Source organism: Coffea eugenioides, chromosome 1 (assembly GCF_003713205.1).
Source record: "Coffea eugenioides isolate CCC68of chromosome 1, Ceug_1.0, whole genome shotgun sequence".
NCBI classification, from domain to species: domain Eukaryota; kingdom Viridiplantae; phylum Streptophyta; class Magnoliopsida; order Gentianales; family Rubiaceae; genus Coffea; species Coffea eugenioides.
The window spans coordinates 28585756-28610733 of record NC_040035.1 but is presented as its reverse complement, the minus strand read 5'-3'; the positions used below and the strand labels follow the sequence as shown (position 1 = coordinate 28610733).

The 24978-nt window shown below is 34.6% G+C and overlaps 2 protein-coding genes across 2 annotated transcripts; one reads left to right on the top strand and one right to left on the bottom strand.

Moving 5' to 3' along the window:
• Nucleotides 1-8555: 8555 nt before the first annotated feature.
• Nucleotides 8556-16622, top strand: LOC113776838 (non-specific phospholipase C2). The gene is made up of 4 exons (XM_027321897.1): nt 8556-9132; nt 12757-13411; nt 15122-15298; nt 16100-16622. The coding sequence occupies exons 1-4, from the start codon at nt 8686-8688 to the stop codon at nt 16411-16413; spliced, it is 1593 nt and encodes a 530-aa protein (XP_027177698.1). The 5' UTR covers nt 8556-8685; the 3' UTR covers nt 16414-16622.
• A 1006-nt stretch (nt 16623-17628) lies between these two features.
• LOC113776243 (hydroxyproline O-arabinosyltransferase 3-like) lies at nt 17629-23665 on the bottom strand. Its single transcript, XM_027321363.1, has 8 exons — nt 22391-23665; nt 21585-21652; nt 21299-21500; nt 19543-19640; nt 19363-19432; nt 19215-19286; nt 18942-19055; nt 17629-18134 (listed from the first exon to the last, which is right to left on the bottom strand). Exons 1-8 carry the CDS (start codon nt 22811-22813, stop codon nt 18072-18074), a joined length of 1110 nt encoding a protein of 369 aa, XP_027177164.1. The 5' UTR covers nt 22814-23665; the 3' UTR covers nt 17629-18071.
• Between the last annotated feature and the right edge of the window lie 1313 nt (nt 23666-24978).

The following is a 24978-nucleotide window of genomic DNA, read 5'->3' as shown; positions in this document are numbered from 1 at the left end:
ATAACTAGTACTATAATACAGTACCGGCCAAATACCAATTTAAAATACCTAATACAACTAGTACTATTCTTGTCTCTCTCATATCGCACCCTATTAAGGAAATCAAATAAAGAGATGAGTTAAAAGCCCAACGAGGTTCCAAGAAAACATGCAGTCAAATTGGCAAAATATCTTTTACATATCTCAATATCTTAGAACGAAAATAGTAAACAATTACAAGTAGAGTCATTAACAGTTCAAACATTCAAATAAGTAATTTAACACCAGCAAGAAAGGATACGGTACTGATACGGTGGCTTCCGCCAGACTCTAGACAGAGCACCCAGGATTCAAACATTGATATAGTTGATATGGTGGCTCCTGCCAAAATATCGACAGAGCACCCAAGATTCAAACATTGATACAGCTGATATGGTGCTCCTGCTAGATTTCAAGCGTAGCACTTAGTCCCGTACAGTGTTTCACTTGCAGCCAGTTTCGCAGTAATATTTTCCAAATCCGTTGACACTCTGTCAACATTTGAAATATAGTAACAAGTCCAGTAGAACACCGCTTATCTCCAATCTCCGTCCACTGATCAACCCCTTACCGGATTCAAACACCAAGATAACAGAGGTGGTAATATTCGAATATACCGATTTCAAAGGACGCATCTAATGGATTAGGCAGTAAACAGAGGAGAAACAGTAAATAGTGATCAGTATCTATGGTTCGCCAATTTTCTTGACCAAGCCCGTGCTAACTCGATTCGACCAACAAACCAATAGGGGTTTAGGATCCCAGGCAGATATCAAGTCATGCACATTCACATCAATACACTTGTAAACAATATATCAAGAACTCGATTAAGTTAGGTTAAGTGCGATAAAGTACACACTTGTCTAAGCAGTAATAAGCCAGTTCAAGTAACAAGTCATTTTTGAACCACAAGTAGTATGGAACATGCAATTGAAACACTCACCAGTTCAAAGCAGAGCAGCGATAACATTCATCTCTGGATGGCTCTCGAATACCGCCAAACCCTAAGAGCAACCAAGGTAAAAGATATTTATGGTCCAACTATCCAAAACTTAGGTGAACAAAGTTCACATTTTAGACTCAACCATGGGCCATACACCTATCCAAGTTGGCCTCTCAAAACACAAGGGTTCAAAGATAAATTTGGAAGTGCCATTCAAGGAAAATTCAAGTACATACTAGGGCAATGATTCAAGTATAGTTTTGAAATGAAAGGAAAGTATTTGGACCCAAAAACGTGAGCAGCCAAAGATTTCCACATTTCATTTCATTGCCGGAAATTTTCAATAGCAAAACAGTGAAGAAATCAAGGTAGTTCACCTCCTTAAATTATGATATTTACTCCAATTCAACACAACATTGTAGTTCAAAGTTTTAGCAAGTAAAATGAGTAAGATTGAGTCCAAAAGACCACCAAACCAAAGGACTTTAAGGCTAAAAGATAAAGGGTATACTGCTGCCTTGCCTACCAGAAATTTCAGCAATGAAACAAGCACAATCATGAGGTTTTCACCTTCCAAAATTCACAGTTTTTACTCAAGTTCAACATACAAAAGTCTTAACTAGTGTTTGGAACAAGACTTGGCCTCTTAAAACATAACATTCAAAGACAACTTGAAAGTGCCAATCGAAGAATATCCAAGTGCAATCTAGGCTATAATTCAAGTAAATTATTAATATGAAAAGAAAACAATTTGATTCAAAAGGTGAAAGAAACCAAAAGAGGAAAATTATATATATATATATATATATATATATATATATATACATATATGACTTATGAAGTTTAGCAAGACATACGTAAGACATACACACCATTATTAGAAGAAACAGCCAACCTTGAGTCTAAATTTGGGCAAACGAAACTAAAGAGCATGATAGAAGAATCATTACTTTTTCTCTTGCTTTACAGATGATTCTGTCAAAATTTCAGCTTATACACCACCATCAGAGTGAACTCAAGCAATCACATGTAACCTAAGTCCAAACCAACCCAAAATCACCTCTCTAACATCACTTATTTCACAAGAAAGGAAGTAAATAAAATTTCAGCAGCACTTCCCCTTATTTTCTTAATTTTTCCATCCAAACTCAACACCTATATTCATTTCAATCCAACCTCTATTACAACCACAAGTTATAGGCTATAAAATACACTTATTTAAGGCTGCAAAACCATCCAAATAGCCAATTTATCTAGCTCAAAATCAACCACAACAAAGCTGAAATTTGAAACCCTAAGCTGAAATTTTCAACTACAAGTTGAAATTTCCTATAATCAAGCCAAATAACATATAAAAACTAGAAAATTCACATGACAAAGCTACTAGATCATAGCCAAACTCAAACCATCATGTCAAGGCTGAAATTTCTCACTTAAAACTGAAATTTTTGAACCACCACTTAAACCATGAAATTTTCCATGTAAACTACCAAAATCAAGCTTTAAATCAACTCATATATGTAAGTAATAAAAGAGAAGATGGATTCTTGATATAGTTACCTTGAAACGCTAAGAAGAAATGGAAGCCAAAAGTTTCTTTCCCCAAAATCTTTTCACTAAAGCCCTTAATCCTTCCTAAAGGTCAACTTTTATGGAGTAGATTGCAAGTTTATGGTAAAAACTCAAGGATTCAAGCTAGATTTAGAGGTTGAAGATGAAGTTTCCTCTCTTTTTTTTTTCTCTCAATATGGCCGGCCAAGAAGAAGAAGAATAAAAGGTTTGCTTGGTCAAATTTTATGTTTATTAAAGGCTAAGAATAGTTTAAGTCCAAGTCAAAGCTCTATAGCTTTTGTGACACTTGACTTTCTACGGTTAATCCTCATCCTATTCTCTCCCAAATGCTAAAATATCTTGCCAACCCCCAATTATCCTTTAGCACCTTATAAAATAATATCCCTTTGCACAAAACTCCTCTTAATCTTCAAAAATTTATCACACAGGCCTCACTAGGGGTAATGCACTACGAACTTATCATGCACTAACTTATAGCAGAAAAATGATTAAAATCTTGAGTCTCTTATAAAAATATATGAGAAATTAAGGAAATAAAGTAAAGTAAAGAAATGTACTCAAAAAAATAAGATAAAATAAAAATAATTTTCAGATCGTCACAAGTTCCATATCAAACACCTATCCATGCATATTGCAAAATTGAAACTCTCTAAGTACCTGGTAGTATTATGAATAAGTTAGGGTCATAAAATTGGTGATTTGCATATTTGAAGTGTTGGCAAGTACTTGCCTATGTGCACCCTTAGGTTTTAGATGTGAAATTTAAAAATGGAGGGTTAATATCTATGCTGAATAGGTTTGGGCCTCAATCCCCCATTTTATTGAAGTAGAGACATATATACACACCTATGATTCACATTATAAGCAGCGTTTATAAACTTTTACTAGATCAGTTGATTTGACCAATTGAAGGGAACCAAATGGCTATCCTCTCCAAATTAACCGAAAAAATTGAGCAATCATTGACTCATCCAAACTAGGTAAAAGAACTAGATGAGCAAAATGAAAAGTGGTAGATCGAGTGCAAAAAGGTAGGGGATTTTATTGTATGGATGTGTGTGGCGAATTTCCACAAATAATGCAATTGAGAGAAAAAGTCCGAGAAGTGGTGTTGTATGGGAATGTTTGATAATTGAAGGGTCACCGCAAATGTCATTATCGACTATTGAAAAAATCAATTTCTCCATTTTTCTTTTGCAATTGAGAAGAAAAATTTTGTTCTCATTTTTTTTAATATGCTACGCCGCATGCACTTTTGCATAAAGTGCCTGCGGCGATACTTTTCTACATAGCCGTATGCCATAGTGCATGCGGCTAAGACCTTTAAGACCAATTTTTTTTTTTTTTATGAAACCCTGAAGTAAAATAACTAAACCCCAGAGCCTAATTCTAAATTTATAAATCGTAAATCCTACTTTATAAAACCTAAACCCTAATTTATAAACCCTAAATCCAAGTTATAAATCTTAAACTCTAATTTATAAATCCTAAATCCAAATTCATAAATTTTAAATACTAATTTATAAAGCTGAAATCCTAATTCATAAAACTTGAACCTTAATTTATAAACCCTAATCGTAATTTATAAACCTTTAATCCAAATTGATGAATTGAAAACCCTAATTTATAAACCCTAAATCCAAATTTATAAATCTTAAATCTAATTTATAAAGTCTAAATCCTAATTTATAAACCCTAAATCCAAATTAATAAATTTTAAATACTAATTTATAAAGCTGAAATCCTAATTCATAAAACTTGAACCCTAATGTATAAACCCTAAATTGTAATTTAAAAACTCTTAATCCAAATTTATCAATCAAAAACCCTAATTTATAGAGACTTGAACCCTAATTTATAAACCCTAAATCCAAATTTATAAATCTTAAACTCTAATTTATAAAGTCAAAATCCTAATTTATAAACCCTAAATCCAAATTAATAAATCTTAAATACTAATTCATAAAGTTGAACCCTAATTTATAAACCCTAAATCGTTTAAAACAATGGATGCGGCATTTGAAAAAAAATTTTTAAAAGGCGTTGCACTATTGATCACAAGTTGATCAACGGTGCTCAAATATAGCCGCATCCATTATTGGATGCCGCGATTGAAATTTTTTTTTTAATAAAGCTTTGCGTTGTCCATGATAAAGCTTTGCACCGTCCATGTGCTCAATAGTAGCTCAAGAGTAGCCGCATCCAACAATGGATATTGCGGGGTCCCTTTTTTTTTTTTTTAATTTCTGCTATGCTTTGGATTGTTAGTTTAAAAAATTTGAAAACAAATTAAATTTATCTCTACACCGCAAATTTCATCAGCCCCGAAACATCCCCACTTTCCCTACAAAACCAATTTTGGCACGATCTCTTATTTTCGTAATATTTACAGAAATTCGCCGATGTGTGTTTATATATATATATATATATATATATATATATGTGCGTGTGGGGTCGCGTTTATGTACATATATTATTGGCATCTTCCAGTTAAGCGCTATTGGTCCAACCAACTGAGCACTAGATCCTAACCTTTCATCTTTGTTGTGAATTTCAAAACAAACTTAAAGTTGTAGCAAATGATTAAGTGATCAATAAGCTTGAAGATTGCAGTATTTTGGTTGGACCCATATTTATCTCTTTTAATGCCTACCATCTGTAAAGATTTTATTACACGAATTCACCTATAAAATGTGATTGTAAAAATATTATATAACTAGATAATAAATATATATATGAGAAGTCTTACAAGTAAAGGTGTTTGTTAATTTTCAGTTTGTAACTATCGTATAAATTATATATCATTTAATGCAGAATTTTCCTTCGTGATACATAAGTAATCGCGTGTGCAATACAGCTCGTTGCCTTTTCCGATTGGGTCGATGCTCCCCCTATACCATGTTATGGAACTTTACAGTCACACTAGTAGAGTTGAAAATAAACCCTTTTCAGCATATAGTGGGCTGTAGTTTGCACAAACACCATTCATCATTGGATGTAGAATTCTAGAAAAACTTTCATTACATGCTTTTTCAAGCCAACACCCCAAGTTTCATCCGAAATGACACATGGTCGGAATTAAAAGGGGTGGACCTCAATCTCATCTCTTCTAAATAGTGGAGTCTTTTGCTATTCGGATCTATACAAATAACAATAATAATAATTGCCAGAAGTCATACTTTAAACGTCTTTATCGATTATATGGCTATCAAGTTCATCATGCCTTGAAAGGAGTCTCCTATTTCTTTTCATTGAGGTCCATTCGTGGACGTCTTTGTATGTCTTGAATAGGTTGTGGATGCCAGCCCAATTACGATGAGTGTTGCGTAGCATATTCTTCTACAACCGAAAGTAGTATGAACCCTACTGAAGGATGCTGAGCTTCTTTACTTTATTTTATTTTCTTTCTTTCTTTCTTTTCTTTTTTTGGAAAATAGTTGGTTGGTCATTTAACAACATTTAGAAAGTAAAAAAAAAATAAAAAAATATTAAAAGAAATTGGAAGATTGTGAATTTTAAACGATAAAAAGAATTTATGAAGTCTCTTGAAAGAAATCAAATTTCATATGGTAGGATTTTATTTTATTTTATTTTTACAATTCAGCTCTTTTTATATAGAGAAGTTTTTCTCAAATATGTTTCTAAAAGCTCCAAAAGTGTTCTCCAATTTACTTGTTTACTTTACAAGCATATTCTAAAAAATGGCACGACTGGAAAACTTTGATAAAAAGACCTGAAAGTAACCAAGAAAAAGAGCGAAAATTTTTGGTTAAGAAGTCATTTGATAATATTGTAAATTTGTATTTGGATCTTGGTACTATCTTTTACCAGAATTACTCAAAGTATATAACTACTTTGCGTAGCAAACATATATATATATATATATATATATATTGCCCTGTAGTAGGGTTCTTACCTGTTATATCTGTGTTCTGGCCCCCTTCCATTTTCCGAAAGAAGATACCTATTAACGTACCACTAAATTCTATCTACCTGCTATTTTTAGGTCGACATGATGGGGGATTCTGTCTTTTTCTTTTTCTTTTTTTGGGATAGTTATAGTTTTCAAAGGACCCTTACCTTTCTTCATTACTTTTTGAGTAATTAAAGATCATACTTCAAACATTTAAGTAAGGAAAAGAGTGGAATAATATTTAGGACTGAAAGTTGAATCAAACTACTCGATATTCAAATTGAGTTTAGTTTGATTAGAGCGCACTCGACCTTGGTTTGCCACTAGTTAAGCTAATCCTAAACAGCATTTTATATTCAATAATTTTCAAATTCGATAAAAAGATTATTCAAACTCAGTTCGATAAAATAAATCAATCAATCTTAAACAAAATTTCAATTCGTTAAAATAATTAAACAAGTATGAATACTAGGGTGTTCGATTTGATTGGAGTCATTTTTACCCCTAATAATATTTCAATATGACAACAGTAACGTTATTTTAATGTTGATTTATACAATGTTTTTATTTTCCAATTGGATGCAGAAGAGCATACGATGAACACATTACAAAAGGATAGTAGATTTACTATTAATGCTTTAGAATTACCATTAAATGCCTGAATTGTAATACTTTTGTGAAAGATATCTATATTTTCGAGGGAAAAAAATAACACATGGCGAACTTCTTATTTCGTGCCCTGTGCCCACCAAATAGACAAACTCAGTATAAATACAGTGAACTAAAACCTGACCAAACTATCGATTTAAATCCTCATTTTGACGATAATATATAATAACAATGTTCCTTCTATGGAAATGACGCATTTTTCGTTCACATTTAGCGTTCGTTTGGGTTGTAGGGACTTATTAAAAGTATTTCACCTAATAAAATTTTTAATAAAAATATTTATTAAATGCTTAAATGTGTCATTTAGATGCATATTTGGACAAATGTTTATTTTGTTGGATAAGGTGCACAACTCTTAAATTTATGAAATAATTTTTACCAAATACCTTAAAAGTATTTTTATTCCCCAAAAGTGCTTTTCCAGCAAAAGCACCGTACTCCCAAACAGACTCTTAGAAAGATAAAATTCATTGATAACAGTTTCCGCTCAAGAATCTTGAAGTCATGGGGATTGATTAAAATTTGAAAATTATGCCTATATTGAATTGATTGGGTTTTAATCGTAGGTTAAATACCTTTATGAGCTATAAAGACGTTCTTTGAAATATTTCTGCAACCAGTTATAACCTTATTTCACCAATTACAAATCCTTTTTAATGTATCCATGTACAAGGTATGAACTCGAAATAATTTTGGTCCAAACGCACATCACATGCATGGAGGCTCATGTGCTCTTTTCCAGAGGAATGTATTTTAATCTGTCATTAAAACATAAAACTCATAATTTATTTTGTACTCTTTAACTTTTCTACTTATTGTTTCCATTTAATTTATTCATGTGTCATTCTTTCGGCTCAGCTTGTACGATTAACCAACTCTGACCAAGATCTATTTGAACAGAATTGCCGGATCATCCTGTTTCGCCACGTTGTTTGTTTTATAGATAATAATCATAGATATATTCGGAAAATTCTCTTGATTTCTTTAAGAAATTATTTTCTCCATTTTTTTACGCACTATCAGTATATATACTAATGGATCTAAATGTATGTCACATGTACAAAATTTAGTGTTCCAATTCAAGTTAAGATGAGATGCCATACGTTTAGATCCGTTAGTGTACGCACTAATAATATAGAAAAAAATTAATCCTTAAATAATTCGTCAAAAACACCTATTTCACCGTTTAACATTAAATCCCTTAAATTTGACTTAAAATATGATATTCAATAGAATTATAAATCTCCTTATTTTTTGTGCCATTTGCTAAGATTTTGTCAAGTGTACTAAGGTGACAAACAACTCAACAAAACGTGGAAGTACCGAAACCTGCGGCTTTGCAAGCTAGCCTAGCTCCCAACACACAAAGTTGCATATAAAGACTCGCTCATCTCCACGGAATTCTGCTACCTCACTCTCCCTCCTCCCCACCCCCTCCCCCACCCCCAACCCCACAAACACACACACACACACAAATTCACTCCAAAAACAGTAGAAAACAAAAGCCCACAATTTATAGTTACTCTTATTTGTTTCCAATGTTATTATCCGAAAAGTGAAAATATCATCAATGAACGCCACCGCGACAACAGCCAAGGCCAATATGGCTAGGATTCTGATTATGATTGTCATGTTATCAAACTACCACCACCTATATTGTGTGGCCACGGCCACCAGTCCAATAAAGACGGTGGTGGTGCTAGTAATGGAGAACAGATCATTCGACCATATGTTAGGGTGGATGAAGAAGCTGAATCGAGAAATCAATGGAGTGGATGGCTCAGAATCGAATCCAATCTCGACAACTGATCCAAACTCTCCTCGCATTTCCTTCGGTAATCAATCCCACTTTGTAGACCCTGACCCCGGCCACTCTTTCCAGGCCATCCGTGAACAGATTTTCGGCTCCAACGACACCTCCGCCAATCCTCCGCCCATGGATGGCTTCGCCCAGCAAGCTCGTTCTATGGATCCCAACATGACTCAGAGTGTCATGAATGGCTTCGTACCAGACATGGTATGTTGGCTTTTCAGTCTTTTTCTTTTTCTTTCAAAGAAAAAAAATGCTTTCGATGTCTACGTTATTGTCCTCCAGAGCTATTTTCCACTAAAATTTTTTTTTATGTTTTCAGTAAACATATTTTTTTAAACACTTTTTTTGGCAAACACATTTCTTGATTACCTTTTTACTTCATATGTATCAAAATGTTACCGTATTTTTTTCTACAAAAACTCTAAAAAATAGCAACCTACACAAGTTTGCTCATATCTACTCAATTATTATGAATTGTGAATTATTGAATCCACTTTTTTTTTGATAGCTAAATATGTAATTGTGAGTGCTAGATAGGATACTGACGTATGGAAAAATAAATTCCTAAAATAAAGTCACAAACACCTGTTTTTTATTTATTTTTGTGTCTTCGGTTGTGATGATTCTCTGAGATATTTATAGAGGGTAGATTTAATAAAATGGGTCGACCTCTAGTGTGAAGACAATTACAACTCAAAACTGCTGAAGACATGTAGTCTGTTGTATGGTCCTACCAAGAATAATATCTTCGATAAAGACACAAATATAAATCTATCAATTAAATAGACTATCAATTTCATTAAAAGAAATTTGATAGACTAGTTCTTTACAAAAAAGATTTTTTGCTTTTAATGATTTGAAGATTAGTACCTCATAAAAATTAATTCTTTTATTAAGGGCCAAAACTTGGATAGACCTGATTTTCATAAATTTAATGGTCCAGATTGTGTCACATCACTTGGTGAGATGATGTGGCATAATTTGGATCATTAGATTTTTGAAAGTCGGATTTACTCAAGTGTGAGCCATTGGATAACATTATATTGCAACTAGGTTAACCCAAATTTTTGTGTAATTTAAGTTCCTGGTATAGAATAATGCCTACATGGTATCAACTTCGATCAATGCTTATGTCTTTCCACTTGTAAGAACCATATATATAATGTATTAACATCTCATCTCTCTCCACACCCTTTCTCCAATCTATCCTCAATCACATACACGATTCGAATCCTGAACTTGACGGTGAAAAGACCCATATTTGTTTATGTGATTCAAAGAATTTTATTCTAAGTTTTGCAATAAAGCGTAGGTGGAGTATACTTGTACAACTTAGGATATCCGCAATTGATTACATTTAATACAGTGTAATCCATATGCCACATCATCATTTTATAGTTCCCTCTTTCATTATACTATCTCTCACTCTCTCTCATCATAATATCTCTTACTATAGATTATACTCTATAGGGGTATAATAGTATGAATTGACAATCAAATCACATATTTATTTTAATAATTCACAATACAAAAATTTGTATTCATCGATTAGGCATATCAAAAGTTTGAAGTTGCTTCGTGTACATGAACTTGATAGATTAAGGATTCTACTATTTGGTCGTCTAGGAGTAAACCTAAGAATTTGAACCGTAATTACTCTTTCAACAAAAAAGCAAATTTCCTTCGATGAATCAAAGGTTAGTAATGGGTCGACCCTATTTTGTGGTGTATTTATGGCAACTCATTAGACTACCAAATAGAAAATACCTTCGATTATTTCTTTGATTTATATATTGTTCTTATAGAGTTCCATTCATGAGAAAATCTTTATAGCATGTTTCAGACACCATATAAAGGTACTCTAAACACAAAATACTGACTTCTCCTTAGCAGTTCAATGTGACATATGCTACCAAAAAGTACATAAGATTAGTCTTTATATACAAGAGAATTCATCTATAAGACAATAGTTGCATGACAGACACTTTATGAAACCACAACATTACAAACGATTTTAAAGAAATTGGGAGGCTGTTCACTTCGATGGCTACATCTAAAATTTTACAGATGATGTTAAATGAGATTATGGGATTGATTTATATTAGAACACTATCAATATTTTATAGCCGTTTATTAACTCTCAATGTTACCGTGTTTGTAATCTTGAAAATATGTTCCTTATTGTTCATGGTGAAGATCCCCCCCCCCCCCCCCCCCTTCCTTCTGTGGTAAAAATGCTAAGGTATAGGAATATATTCATGTGACATAGGCACAATGTACCCTATCCAAAACAGAGTGAATGCGTCAGCTTTCTGGTTTCATTCTAACACTCCACATTTTACGCGTTAGACATAACAAACGTTAAGTAAACAGCCTAAGAGCATGAGGTCATCAAAGTTTTTTAATTTAGTTATCTATTTCTTTTAATTCAACACTTATTGATTGAAGATTTCTTAACATAACCCAAACTTTCCATTTTGATGTTTAAATTAATGTATAAAAATTCTTTGCTAGCTGTATATTTATGTACTGTCTAATTTGGCTAATAAAAAGAGCTCGTGCAGATTAAAATATTTTACAGAAAATTCTCAAAGTTCAGGAAAAATGTGAATAAGAAATCCATTTCTTGAGAAAATGAAAATTCCTAGTAAACCTTACATGAAATGAGGAAAAAAAAGGGATTCACAGCCCGACAAGTTCAATTGAACTTGTTGCAAGATGAGATTGATTTTATGCCAAAAGTCGTGGCTTAGAATGGGAATTTGGGATTTAATCCATACCTGAAACAAGAAGTATGGAATGAACTTGCCAGGCTGCTTACCTGGGAAAAATTTTAAAAAGCAATAGAAAGATTATGTCATCTACAAATTATTGAGTCACATTCTGATAATTTCAGTTTACCAGTGCAATATGGGTCCACTACTCATGTACGGAGTAGCTTTAGCTTTATGAGGTTCATGTAGATCCTGAGCCTTATAAGGAGAAAAGGATCACGAGTCAAAAGTCTGGACTTCACGGTTGTGTAGTAAATGTTTTTTCTTTTGTTTTGGTTGGTTCAAAAGAAGTTACAACCATTGTGTAGTATTACAATTGATTCTATGCTATGAAAAGGGGAGGGGAATGGACCTATTGGAAAAGAAGTTAATCTATTGGAAGATTCGAATGGAGCTAAATAACCTTCTGTCATTCTCCAGAAAATTCGACCCCTTGACTTGAGCCCAAGTGGCCAACTGAGTTGTGTAGTAAATGCTGTTATAGCTAAATTATATTTAGGAGACAATATATTACCAATTATTGTCTAGGGGAGAGGGAAAGCTGTTAGAGACTTCTTTGCTGCAAGGTTCAGAATTCAAATTCTGTCTATAACAATTAGGGGAGGGAATGACGTGAGCAAAAGTGAAAAAGTAAAAGAAAAAAAATTTTGAGCTGTATTTAAAGGACAAATATCAGTTACTATGCAATTCAATCGTGTTTACTAGGTTTTTCTATTATGTGCCTTAAGGGTGCATGCAATTTTATGGTGCAAGGTAAAAGCAGAAATTTACGAAGTTTTTTGGTTTTCTTATTTTGTGACTTTAGAGCACACCATAATTGCACTGAAAAAAAAATGGTGGATCACTTTGAACATTCCAAACCCATCCCAAAAATTGCCTACTTTCTCGCAAAAAATAATTTATCACCTAACATAATACTTACATTTTTCACGTACTCTAAGAACACATAATTGATTAACCTATTTTATTAATGTAATTATTACATATTTTTAACTTATGATTTTTTATTTCTTAATTATTATTTATCTTTTCTTTTTTTTGGTTCCTCTATAAGGTCGGAGTTTATAAAAGTTTAGTCTCCGAATTTGCCGTTTTCGACCGGTGGTTTGCGTCGGTGCCGGCATCAACCCAGCCAAACCGGTTATATGTCCACTCGGCAACTTCTCATGGTGCCACGTCAAACATAGCCGCCCTACTAGCCAAAGGTTATCCACAGCGGACAATCTTCGACAACCTAAGCGACGCCGGATTGTCCTTCGGAATCTACTTCCAAAATATTCCGGCCACCTTATTTTATCGTAACCTGAGAAAAATCAAATACTTAGGTAATTTCCACCCTTATGATTTATCCTTCAAAAATGACGCCAAAAATGGAAAGCTGCCGAACTATGTTGTGGTGGAGCAGCGGTACATGGACTCTAAGTTGGAGCCGGCCAATGATGATCATCCATCACATGATGTTTATCAGGGACAGATGTTCGTTAAGGAGGTGTACGAGACGCTGAGAGCCAGCCCGCAGTGGAACCGAACTCTGTTGATTATTACGTATGATGAGCATGGTGGGTTTTTTGATCATGTGGCTACCCCTGTCAGTGGGGTCCCTAGTCCTGATGGGATTGTGGGGCCCGATCCTTTCTTTTTCAAGTTTGATAGATTGGGCGTTAGGGTCCCCACAATTATGGCGTCACCATGGATTGAAAAGGGCACTGGTATGTTCACTTTCAATTTCATCATCTCCTCCATTTTTTTGCTTTGAGTAGTATTTTATGACTTTAAAGATTCTGATCAATTTTCTTTTTCCTAGTCTAAATGAGAGGACCCTAATTCGATATCTCTCACTTACACTTCTTCCCTCAAAATCACCCAACCCACATCTTCTTCAATTGTGATTAAAATTCATTTGCTCGAATGTGAGGGCAAACGGTGAGGATATTTTGTGAAAAAATCATTCAAAATGTTATTTACATTTTTGCTAAATGAATTTTTTCGTTCTTCACATTTAAAATATTAACTTTATGTTCCTTACAAATTCAAATTAGCAAAATTTGGTCCCAAATTAAGAGTCCATTTGGATTACCATTTGCTTGAATTTTTGTAGAAAAATATACGGTAACTCTTTGATGTGAAGTGAAAAAGTGATTAAAAAATCTATTCATGGAAAATGTAAAAAATTTTTGAAAAAAATAAGGGGTCGATCACTTTTTAGTTTGAAAGTATCATGTTATCCATATGCCATTAGTTTTTATGTACAGAAAACTCATATCCCACATTTTAGTGGCAAAAAATAATATGAATTGAGCCATATCTTACTTTTTTTTAGGAAAAAATGAATATGGTTCAAGGTAAAATTCTACTTTTTTTAAGGAAAAAATGAGCATAGATCGGGTCATTTATTTAACTACAAATGAGATCTAAACTTTTATATCTAATGGGATTGGGCAAGTGGTTGAAGTGGTTGAAAACTTAGGTTTGGATCAAATTTTACTGACTTGATTTTGTAAGGAACGCAAAGTTATCATTTTAAAAGTGAAAAATGAAAAAAAATCATTGGGGGAAAGAAAAAGATATGTTGATTTATATTTTTAAAGATTTTCTTTATGTTTAACTCACAAAAATAAAATAAAAATTTGTATTATACTTCAATTTAGTGAATAGATTAACGGAGAGAAAATTATTTATGGATTATATAAAAATTAAGCTTGGTTTGGGACATCTCACTGACTTTGTTATTAGACAGATTTTTCAAGATAGATGGAAATACTCTAGTTGTCAATGTTGAATATAGCATTTGAATTTTTGCAGCAAATTAATGAGTTCGGATTTTTTTTTTTTTAAAAAAACAAAGTTCTTAGTACTTATTAGACACCTAAACGTTATTGCAGAACAATGTCAATATGCCCTCATTAATGAGGATTTTAATATTGTGGTGAACAATAAAACCTTCATAGCACGACAGTTTGACATTTTTTTAAAATCAATTATCACAGAAAGGATCTGAAGTATAAAATATTAATTTTTCATCAAAAAGAAAGTGGTAAGAGTTTTTTTCTTGCCATTGCATGTATACATCATGTGTACAAATACTCTGATGGTACTTGTCAATTATTCATCATCTTATTCAAATTGTTTTCATTCATTGTGATAAGAAAATGCTTATCTTGATGCATTTTACCAAATCTAGAATAAATAAAGGATTATCCAATGCATATGACCAAATATGCATTGTAGCCAAAAAAACTCACGACTAAAAACAAAAAATTAAAAAAAAGGAAACTCACAACTAAATCAGAAAGTATAAAATTTGATATACGAATTTCAAAAGAAAAAAAAAAACTACTAAAGGTGGGTAATCCACTAGGAGTAGACAAATGATTTTGTTTACACAGGAGATGTTGATTGGGATATTTGTGATGATGCAGTCGTCCATAGTCCCAAAGGTTCACCATATAAGACATCAGAATATGAGCACTCTTCCATTTCAGCAACAGTCAAGAAGACATTCAACCTGCCATCTTTTCTAACTAAGAGGGATGAGTGGGCTGGCACCTTTGAATCCATTCTCCAAACCAGGAAAGAACCTAGAACTGATTGCCCCGGTTAGTTGCCTCAATTTTTAAACTTTCAGCGAATAATTGCTTGATTCCTTTGAGTTATTTTATCTTTTTGATGTATACTTGATTCCATTCAGATAAATGAATTCATAAAATATGTTCCAAACAAAATGGTATATACATACACCTTTCTGGGTCGTATGGAGTCCTACTGCACCATTAATTAAGGGCAATGTTTTGAAGTTTAGACCGGCAACTGAATCGAATGAGCTTTCAGTTTACGATTCAGTTGGTTCGACTAATTTAACTTCGGTTCAATTATTTTATAATTATTTTAATATTAAATTACTTAGATTAAATTAATATATAAAAATATAAAAGAAATATTTAATGAAGATCAGTTCAAAGGCCTTTTTTTACCAATTTTGATTAGGTTTGGCCGATTTATTTGACTTCTTGAGTTAAATATAGAATCGGACTGGAGTCATGATTGGTTCGCAGTTCAACCGATCAAACCAGTTGGTCCGATTCGATTATCAGATCACTGATGAAGGGCCAACGATTGGGATTTTCATAGATTTGTTGGATTGGGTTGTTGTACTTTTTACTATGGTGTATATTTATATAATTTTGTTGCTACTCATGGACTTTATTCGTGAATACTAACTTAATATATAAAAACAACTGTATCTGTAAAGCATACACTAAACAGTAATCGAACCCATATCCCACATATCAAAACCAACCATACTTGCCCAATCCCATGCACCTTTTATCAAGAAAGTGCTCCAGTAATATTTCTCAAAAAAGAAAAAAACCCACTAAATCGTGGAGGCTTTTGTGCAGAACAACTTCCAACTCCGGTAAGGATAAGGCAAGGGGAGGCGAAAGAAGATGCCAAGCTTACTGAATTTCAGCAAGAGCTAGTGCAACTTGCCGCAGTCCTCAAAGGAGAAGACATTTTGGCAACTTACCCACAACAGATTGGGAAAGAAATGACTGTTAAGGAAGGGAAACAATACATGAAAGATGCAGTAAAGAGCTTCTTTGAGGCTGGATTTTCTGCCAAAAGAATGGGCGTTCACGAGGACCAAATTGTGAAAATGAGGCCATCTCTTACAACAAGAAAATCCAAGCCTTCAAGTCAAAACCACCATTAATCAAGCATAGAATTATTGGCTGGTTATAATGTAAATACAGCAATATTTATATACCAAGTTCTGTGTATGTGCTAAAAGTATTCACAATATGTCAAAAAAAGTAATTAGAGTTGCTCTGATTAATAATTTCTGGCTATTACAATTTGGGCCACTGAATTATATACAAAAGTCATCATGACCAAATCAAATTTGGGTTTGTTACAACTGCATCTTTATAGCTTAGAGCAAATATTATACTGCAAAATCCCCAAAAAAAAAAGAAAAAAAAAAACCATCATCAATGAAATGATCACTACTATTAAGCCTCAGTTTCACCTTCCTCGAGTACAAGAGAAGCTTTTATGCTTGATGGACCTTTTGTTCTGTCATTCAGTTAAATGGGATTTGACTTGCTTTAATCAAATTAATAGTAATACTATTAGTTTGAGGAGAGTAAAAAGTTATCTACCATTAAGGCATTTTTTACCCTTTACTTTTTTTTTTTTTGTTTTCAGTGTTTCCAATTGTATAAACTTTACTCTCTTTCCAATAATCAAATTTATATTTATGCGTGCTATGTTTTATTATGCCTCATTCTAAAATTTTCTGAGGTTAGCTGCAATTTTCTAACATTCATCTGTCCAATTACAACTTTCACGCTTTATTTTATGTATGCCAAAAGCATGGAATTGAAATAACTCACTAAGAACGCTTTTTAAAAGATTACGCGATACGATTAGATCGAATAAACCCTTCTGGAATAAATATTCAGCGGCTTGTGAACCTTCAGGTACTGTTGTATTCAATGTTTGTTCAATTACTCTTTTACCTGCAAATGCAATATAGGCGTTGGATTCGGCAATAATGATATCACCCAACATAACAGGTACTGTTGTATTCAATGTTTGTTCAATTACTCTTTTACCTGCAAATGCAATATAGGCGTTGGATTCGGCAATAATGATATCACCCAACATAACAAAACTGACTGTTACTCCGCCAGTAGTAAGAGATGTAAGGATTGAGACATAAAATAACTTTTTATTTGATTGATAATCATATAAAGCAGACGAAATTTTAGCCATTTCCATCAAGCTCAAACTTCCTTCTTGCATGCCCCCCCCCCCCCCCCGGCCCGCGGGAAAGCACATACTATAATAAGAGGCATCCAAGAAAACCTCGTACATAATGGCCTAGACAACTCCCTTCATTTGGCGAACCCAAATCTAGTCCTCAGTTCCTGCAATTCTTTCATCTGTCCAATTATAAGTTTCAAGCTTTATCTTACATGCCATGTTCAAGAAAATCTCAAACACACTGGCCCAGCATAATTCCTTCTTCAGAAGAATCAAATCTACTCCTAGTTCCTGTGGTAGCATGGAGGATCCGGGGCTTTCAAATTAGTAAAGGACAAATCACAACATTTTTACTAGAAAATGTGGTTTCCTGGCCTTGGAATTAAAATCCAGTCCAAAAAAGTTGAAGAAGAATTATAAAAGGATCTTAAATGAGACATCGTTACATTTTTCTCCTTATAGTGTATTCTTTCCTGTTCACCTCTACTTGTTTGTCCTCAGTAGGAGTCTTGAGGACAGCCGACAGTGTGGCACTCTACTTCGTGTGGATCTTGACTGTATACAAGAGACTGTTTAAGCCTTCTACAACAGTCTGTCAAATATCTACTCCACATCCCATCCTGGAATATTGTCAGTTGCTTCATTCACCATTTTCACAAGTCTTACCTGTAGAAATACAAAAAAATGATGAGGTGCAAATTAATCAATTTGCTCATCAGTGCATGAACTCTTGAATGGCTATGGAGAGCATCTAACTTTGCAGCAAAAATACTTGTATTTTTTAATTTATTTTGCCGCTCGATACCTAAGTGTACACAAACATGTACACACGTGAGAGAGAGAGAGAGAGAGCATAAAAAATTGGTCTTTGTGTTTTTATTCTGTGCTTTTGTTGGAGAGGTACTTATAAGTTCTATGAAGGGGCCCCTAGGCATCTTCTTGTAATTTCACCTAATTTGATATCCAAGTAGGTATAATATAAGCTTCAATAGTGGAATCAATATTTACTCTCTTAACCAGCATGTACAGGAATTCAAGAAATTTTAGCTGCATATTGAAGTCTAATCATTCAGTCTGATTTCCGGATGGGTTTCATGAACCTCAAGTTTGGCAGATCAATTGACTCAATCTTTGGCTACATCTCCATTCAGTTTACAAGGAGCATGAAGAGTTCAGAATGAAAGAGAGGAAAAGAGTAAGAGAATATCTGAAGAAATGGAGGAATAGAAGGAGCACATTTACAGAGATAATGACATTGAGAGCAATTTAAGGAACTCATATGGGTTCATAACTTTTTAAGTAACCTTATACGTAGCAAAGCAGCAATAAAAAGGTGCCCTTCCGCTTTCTTCATCACAGCATATGTTGAATAGAGACCAAAAAGGACACATAATTAAATTCCTATTGATTTCAGAGGAGCTACTTAAAATCATTGTTGGCCTACAATAAACTGGTGTCAGAAGTTGTACATACCACACTATCAGGAACCCCAGGTGGGGGTAAAGGAAGATTTCTAGGTGGTGGACCACGAAGATAAGACCTCTTGTCAAATCTCCATTCCCCAATCTTTCCATATGTCAGTTCTCCCTGTTTTACGACAAACAACAAGTCAGTAAATCATACAAATTTAGATTCTTTGGGTAACACAAATGGAGAGAGAAGCACGATGAACTCTAGAGACTATGACTTTCAAGCTGATACAACTTCAAGAATAACGAGGTACTGCACAAACAGACTGCAATTTACCTTCATGTTATAATCACATCCATATGTATAATGTATTATGAACTTCTTGCCAACTTCCAAATCCCATGGAGGCTGTGAGTGTTTTAGTCACATGTTAAGACAAGTAAGGAGAAATAGATAGTATAGCATCTCTAAAAGGTTTTTGGACCTGCAACATAAAGTCTTTACGCAGAATGTGTCGCACATCATGTAAAGCAGACGCTACTGCATAGGCATACCTAAAGAAAATAAAGGCAAACATTTTAAAAGCCATACTAGCAACCAGATAATTAATAACCACTCAGCAATTGCGTATAACAAATTCTACAACTCCCTAGGCACAACTTACATTTCTAAAACCCAGCCAAAAGCTTTATCAGTCTCTGGGTCATCTTTCATCCGCAAAGACATATTCATCCAAGTAGGAGCAATTTTCTCCAGAAGTAACTGTCACAAGATATTAGTTAAGGCTTGGAAAAAGCCTATCCAAACGAGGCAATATAAGCTTTTCAGCTCAAAAACATAGTATGAAATTAGATATGATGATACATTATTTCATCCGTTGCTTCCACAAGATCAATATATCAAGCTATGGCATGTTAGCTTTTTCTTACTACAGAGTCAGTGGTAGAAACCAAGAGGATGCAAGACACCACTCGTATTGCAATATAAACCATGGGGGCATGTCATAAAGAAATCTGGTCTGAATTTAATCTCAAAACATGTCATAAAGAAATCCGGTCTGAATTTAGTCTCAAAACACTTAGGATACCGTAACTAAATGTGGTAAAAAAAAATGCTTCACTTTGTCTGAATCTTCTCAATATAACAAGTAATAATTAGCATATGTGCAGTTAATGCTATCACAAACTTACAATTTTGTCACTAGCACAAACATTTTCATCACAGATAAAGTCAACATGCTAAGCACCTCCCATCCCAAAAACTAGGAAAAAAAATTGAGAGCCACTAATCAACCCACTTCCACTGAAATCCACCCAGATCAAATTAAAAATGAATTTTTTGACTAGACAAGAAAATTTCTGTAAAATGTAAACACAACATCTCTATCTAAACATTATCTTATCAAAAATTTTTACACCTATGAAAAGTCAAATGATCATCATTTTATTAAGTACCACAATTAATGCCAACAAAATGGGGGAAGAAAAGGATTCAAGACATCTCCACTGACTACAATTAATGAGGGGCAATAAATTTATACCATACTTAATACAAAATTAAGAAAAAGAGTCATCAGATCCCATAAAAGAAAAGATATAACCGAGAATTGAACTGTACAAAAATTTAAGAAAATAAACACTAGATTGAAGTCTGAGTCCATCTTATGTATTTAGTGTGATGACAGGGCAAAAGAGAATAAAAAAACCGCAGTGAGGCGAAAGAGATATATCTGCCATGAGGTGTAATAAATTCATGCTACACATTAATACTAAAGTAAGTTAAGAAAAAATGAGATAAAGAGTCTTAAAATCTCGTAAAACAAAAATGGAATTCAGTTGATGTCTCCCAAGAAAAGAAAAACAAGATCACAGTTTGAGTTTGTTGACCAAAAATGGTCACATAGTGTGATGAGAAAAACAAAAAGGAGTCTACCATGAGGTGTCAAAAAATGTCTGCCAGAATTACTATGATAAAAAAACCCAGTGTAGAGCCAAAATCCCAAAGGATTAGCAAATTGGTCAAGCAAAAGAAAGAAGGGTTATTAGCATAGTAGATTCATCTTCCAAAACTTTAACTAAACTTAAATTTTTAACTCTACTCCAGCTGTATTTAACTCCCACATAAGGCTCAGTGCTTGCTTGTATGCGTTATCACATACTCTTAACACTTCTAGTCACCAAAATTGATCGACTTAAAAAGCTTAATGGGTTGTCAAGCATCCATCTTTTTTGAAACCATGTGATGTGTCAGGTTCTTTTATGAATAGAGTAGCGAAACCAAGAAAGTGGTTGCATTGAAACATCCAAGATATACGTAGTCTATCTAGGAGTTCCTGAGCACGTATATGCATAAGTTGCTAGCACATCATTTTCAGCAGAAAATTGAATCTTCATAATATACAGTGTAAAGACAGATCAAACCTTATTAATTATCACAGGAGAATTTCCAATCGGATCAACATTAGTCACAGGACCCTTTTCCTGTGGATAATACTTCCTAATGATTTTCTCATTATCTGCTGGTTTGATGTAGAAGAAAGGGAATGCAGCAGGATGGCCACCATGGGCCAAATTTGGCAAAGGATTTGCAAATATGTGATCAGGTTCTGCCATTAGAATATATCTGCACCAGACAAGCATGGGCTAGGACTCAGAACAGAATATAACAAGCACACAAGGCTCTGAATGATCTAGTATAGCAGCTTACTCTTCTTCAATAATTGCTTTCTCTAGCCATTGCACGAAAGCCCATGGTCTATTCAACACAATGTAACCCTGATTTAACATAAAAAAGACAAGGATATTTAGGAAATTATCTACTAGTTATAACTACAGAGAAATTATCATAGTTTTTGTCCTGAATGTTGAGTTCAAAATTCTTTTACTCATAGACTGTTAAAAATGCAAATGCATTCACAATATAAATTTTAATCATGTGCGAACCATAATGCAGTGTCTGAGGCACAGAGACACTGCTCCCTCCAAACCAAAGGGTTCTGGTTCTGTTGATGACCATATACATGCAGAGATACATATATGCATTCATAAGCCAAAAGTTTCTTATCTTTGACAATAAATAAAAAAAGAAAAAATAGAAAAAGCGGGCAACAGATGAAACAATCAATCAATGTAGCCGTGGCACTTGACTTACTTATCTATGCATAGATTGGCAGTTAAATATTTTGACATCATTGGTTTACAATGGTTATCCAGAAACTAAATTGAGTATCATTCTTCTTAAATTACAGTATCTTATAAATGCAGTATCGTCTCTTCATTTAGTAGAAAACAACCATTACTTATGAAACTCAAATCTCAGATGAGATTATTTTTAGCACTTCACAACGAGCATATTCTATCTTTTAAAAGACAAAAAGAATAATGCAGTCACCAAAGATGCAACAACCAAGCAATGAACAACACAACATATTCAGCATCCCACAATCCGGTGATCAAGTTTCCACATTTAATAGGAAAAAGAAGAACTACATTAAATAAAAAAACATTTCTCACCCGATCAAGCCCTTCCGGAAGAGGATCAACAAGAAAAGTAGGAATCTCCTCCATCAAATTATCAGGCATGCCTGAATGCAAAACCCGAGTAAAACCTCCCATATCGGATCCAGGCATATCCTTCATCTTCTTATACCAATAATACATAATACGACATTGCCATTTACTGTAAGGCGCATCAGTTGCAGTTAAAGCAACATGAAACTTCACATTCGAACTTCCTAACCCCTTCACCTCATCAGGCATATTAATCACGGGATCATACCATTCTGAAGCCTCATTTGTTACCCAAAATTTCCCTGAACTAAGCCCTCTATTGTGCATTACCATTGTCACCAAGTTATATGTTGCAAAACCAAATCCCAATGCCAATAGTACTAAAAGTAGTGGCGAAACTCGCCCCATATTTTTCCTTCCAATCATCTTTCCCAATATTGCAGCTAAAATTCCCAAAAAGAATGATAAAAAGGGTAAATTTCCAAACTAAAACAATACTTTTGAATGACCCAGAAAATAAGTTCCCAACAGCAACAGCTCTAGCCTAAATTAACCCACAAAATAGTTTCCCACCAGCAACAGCTTTAAACTCTATTATAACAAAAAATTCCACATAATTAATTTCCCAACAACAACAGCTCTAACCTATATTAGAGCTAAAATTTCCAAACCAAAATGCTCCCGGTATCAACCCACAAAGTAATCTAAGTTAAACGGCCAAAATATGCAAACTAAAAGGGTTCCCGGGATCAACCCACAAAAAAATTTCGTACCAACAGCACTAACCTATATTAGAGTCTAAATTCCCCGAATAAAAATGTTTCCTTGGGTCAACCCACAAAATAAATTCTTACCAGCAAGAACTCGTATAGTAGTTGGTGATCTAACTGAATTCACCAGTGCACATTGAGAACTTGCGCCTGCAATCATCAGAATGCCAACTAAAAAGGAGTTGACTTTTCCCCACAAAAAAACCTTTATTTTGATGAATATTGAAGTCACGAGTGAAGAAGTGAATGGGGAAAGAACAGATCCGTGAATATACCAGAAAGGATGAAAATGCCAAAACCCAGAACGGATTTCGACCGGAGTACAGTAAAATGAAGGTGGAAGATTGAGATTGAAGGAGGAAGTGCTGATCTGAGGGTTGATTTTTATTCCAAAAAAGAGCAGGCAGGCTGGCACAACGGGATAGGAAAAGAGGGTGAAGAAAGTGCAGGCCTTTGCTCACGCGGAGAGTAGTTGGAGCGAAGTCGTGCAAACAGCAAACGAGTAAACCACAAGCCACCCAGGTTATTCTTTACTGGAGCGTTACGGAAGAGTGGAAACATTATTGTAGTTTTGGTCCTTTGGGCAGTAGTTTTCTATTTTGTTCCTTGAAAAAAAAAAGTTTTCTATTTTGTCAATGCTTGGTGTAGAGGAGCCAACTGACCATTGACACGTGTCAATTCTTCCAGGCCAGCTAGGTACAATATACGAGCCTACTCGATCATTGGCCAAACAGATGCGGAGCTCCCCACTCTTCGGGATAAGGCCAGGGTTAGAGTCCAAGAGGGACTCCGCTTCTAGTGACCCAGTAGAACTCATATTCTAATGGGATAACTACTGTGGGTAGAAGGATAACTTTGGACTCCATAAAGGCTATCCCTAGCAGCTCTATAAATAAGGAATGGAGGGAACCTAACAAAGTACACACAACACTACACCATACAATTACTTTCTCTATTCTCTCTTACTTCTCAACTGACTTGATCTTTGGAGTCACAACGGGGAGCTAGTCCCGCTGCTCGGCTTGTTGCAGGTCAATTCAGAAACACACATATGTGCTATGTTCCGATCGTAATACACATCAACTGGCGCCGTTTGTGGGAACCGCTTGTTTTTCTTTGCAAACCATGCCAAAAATCCAATCTCAGAAGAACACCGAGAAGTCTAGGGGAAACGAGCAAAGTGGTCCACAAAATCCTCACCATGGGCCAACTCAAGGTGAGGAGGGGACGGAGCTCTCTCGGATCCCAAATGAACAGTTGGTGGAAATAGTGGCGGAGAATTTGCCCACCTTCGAAGCGATCGTGAACTATCTGAGGGATAAGGTTGAAGACCGCCATGATCAGGAAACTAAAACCGGGAAGAAGGGTGAAGAAGAGTTGTCGGAGTCTGGGACAGGGAGTCCCTGCCCCCCGACGGAAACGAGTACGAAGAGAACCTTCTCATGACCAGATGGAAACCCTTGGATCTTCTCGTAAGAACTTCCGAACAGACCACTTCGGGTCTTTTCAGGGGGTCCCTCGGAGGGAATACTCTCCGAAGCGTGAAAAGTATCCTATACGGGATGAACTGGATCTATTGCTAGATTCAGAGGAGGACCGGTACTCTTTCTCTCCTTTTATACCTGACATCGAAAATTACCCCTTGCCCACTAAGTTCAAGATACCAAGTATGAGACCTTATGATGCAACCACGGAACCGGAGGATCACCTGTTTGCCTTCTTGACTCACAGGCACCTACAGATAGTTGGATGCAGCTTGGTGCAAAACTTTCCCAATGTTCCTGGAAGAAAAGGCGCGCCAGTGGTTTCAAGGGTTGCCCC

Excerpts from the sequence above, each read along its gene's own strand:
- LOC113776838 (XM_027321897.1), top strand. The coding sequence starts at position 8,686 with ATGAACGCCACCGCGACAACAGCCAAGGCCAATATGGCTAGGATTCTG. Across the intron at positions 13,412-15,121 it reads ATGGATTGAAAAGGGCACTG|TCGTCCATAGTCCCAAAGGT; the intron begins GTATGTTCACTT and ends GTGATGATGCAG. Across the intron at positions 15,299-16,099 it reads ACCTAGAACTGATTGCCCCG|AACAACTTCCAACTCCGGTA; the intron begins GTTAGTTGCCTC and ends GCTTTTGTGCAG.
- LOC113776243 (XM_027321363.1), bottom strand. The coding sequence starts at position 22,813 with ATGATTGGAAGGAAAAATATGGGGCGAGTTTCGCCACTACTTTTAGTA. Across the intron at positions 21,501-21,584 it reads AAAGCAATTATTGAAGAAGA|ATATATTCTAATGGCAGAAC; the intron begins GTAAGCTGCTAT and ends TGTCTGGTGCAG. Across the intron at positions 19,641-21,298 it reads CTCCTGTGATAATTAATAAG|TTACTTCTGGAGAAAATTGC; the intron begins GTTTGATCTGTC and ends ATCTTGTGACAG.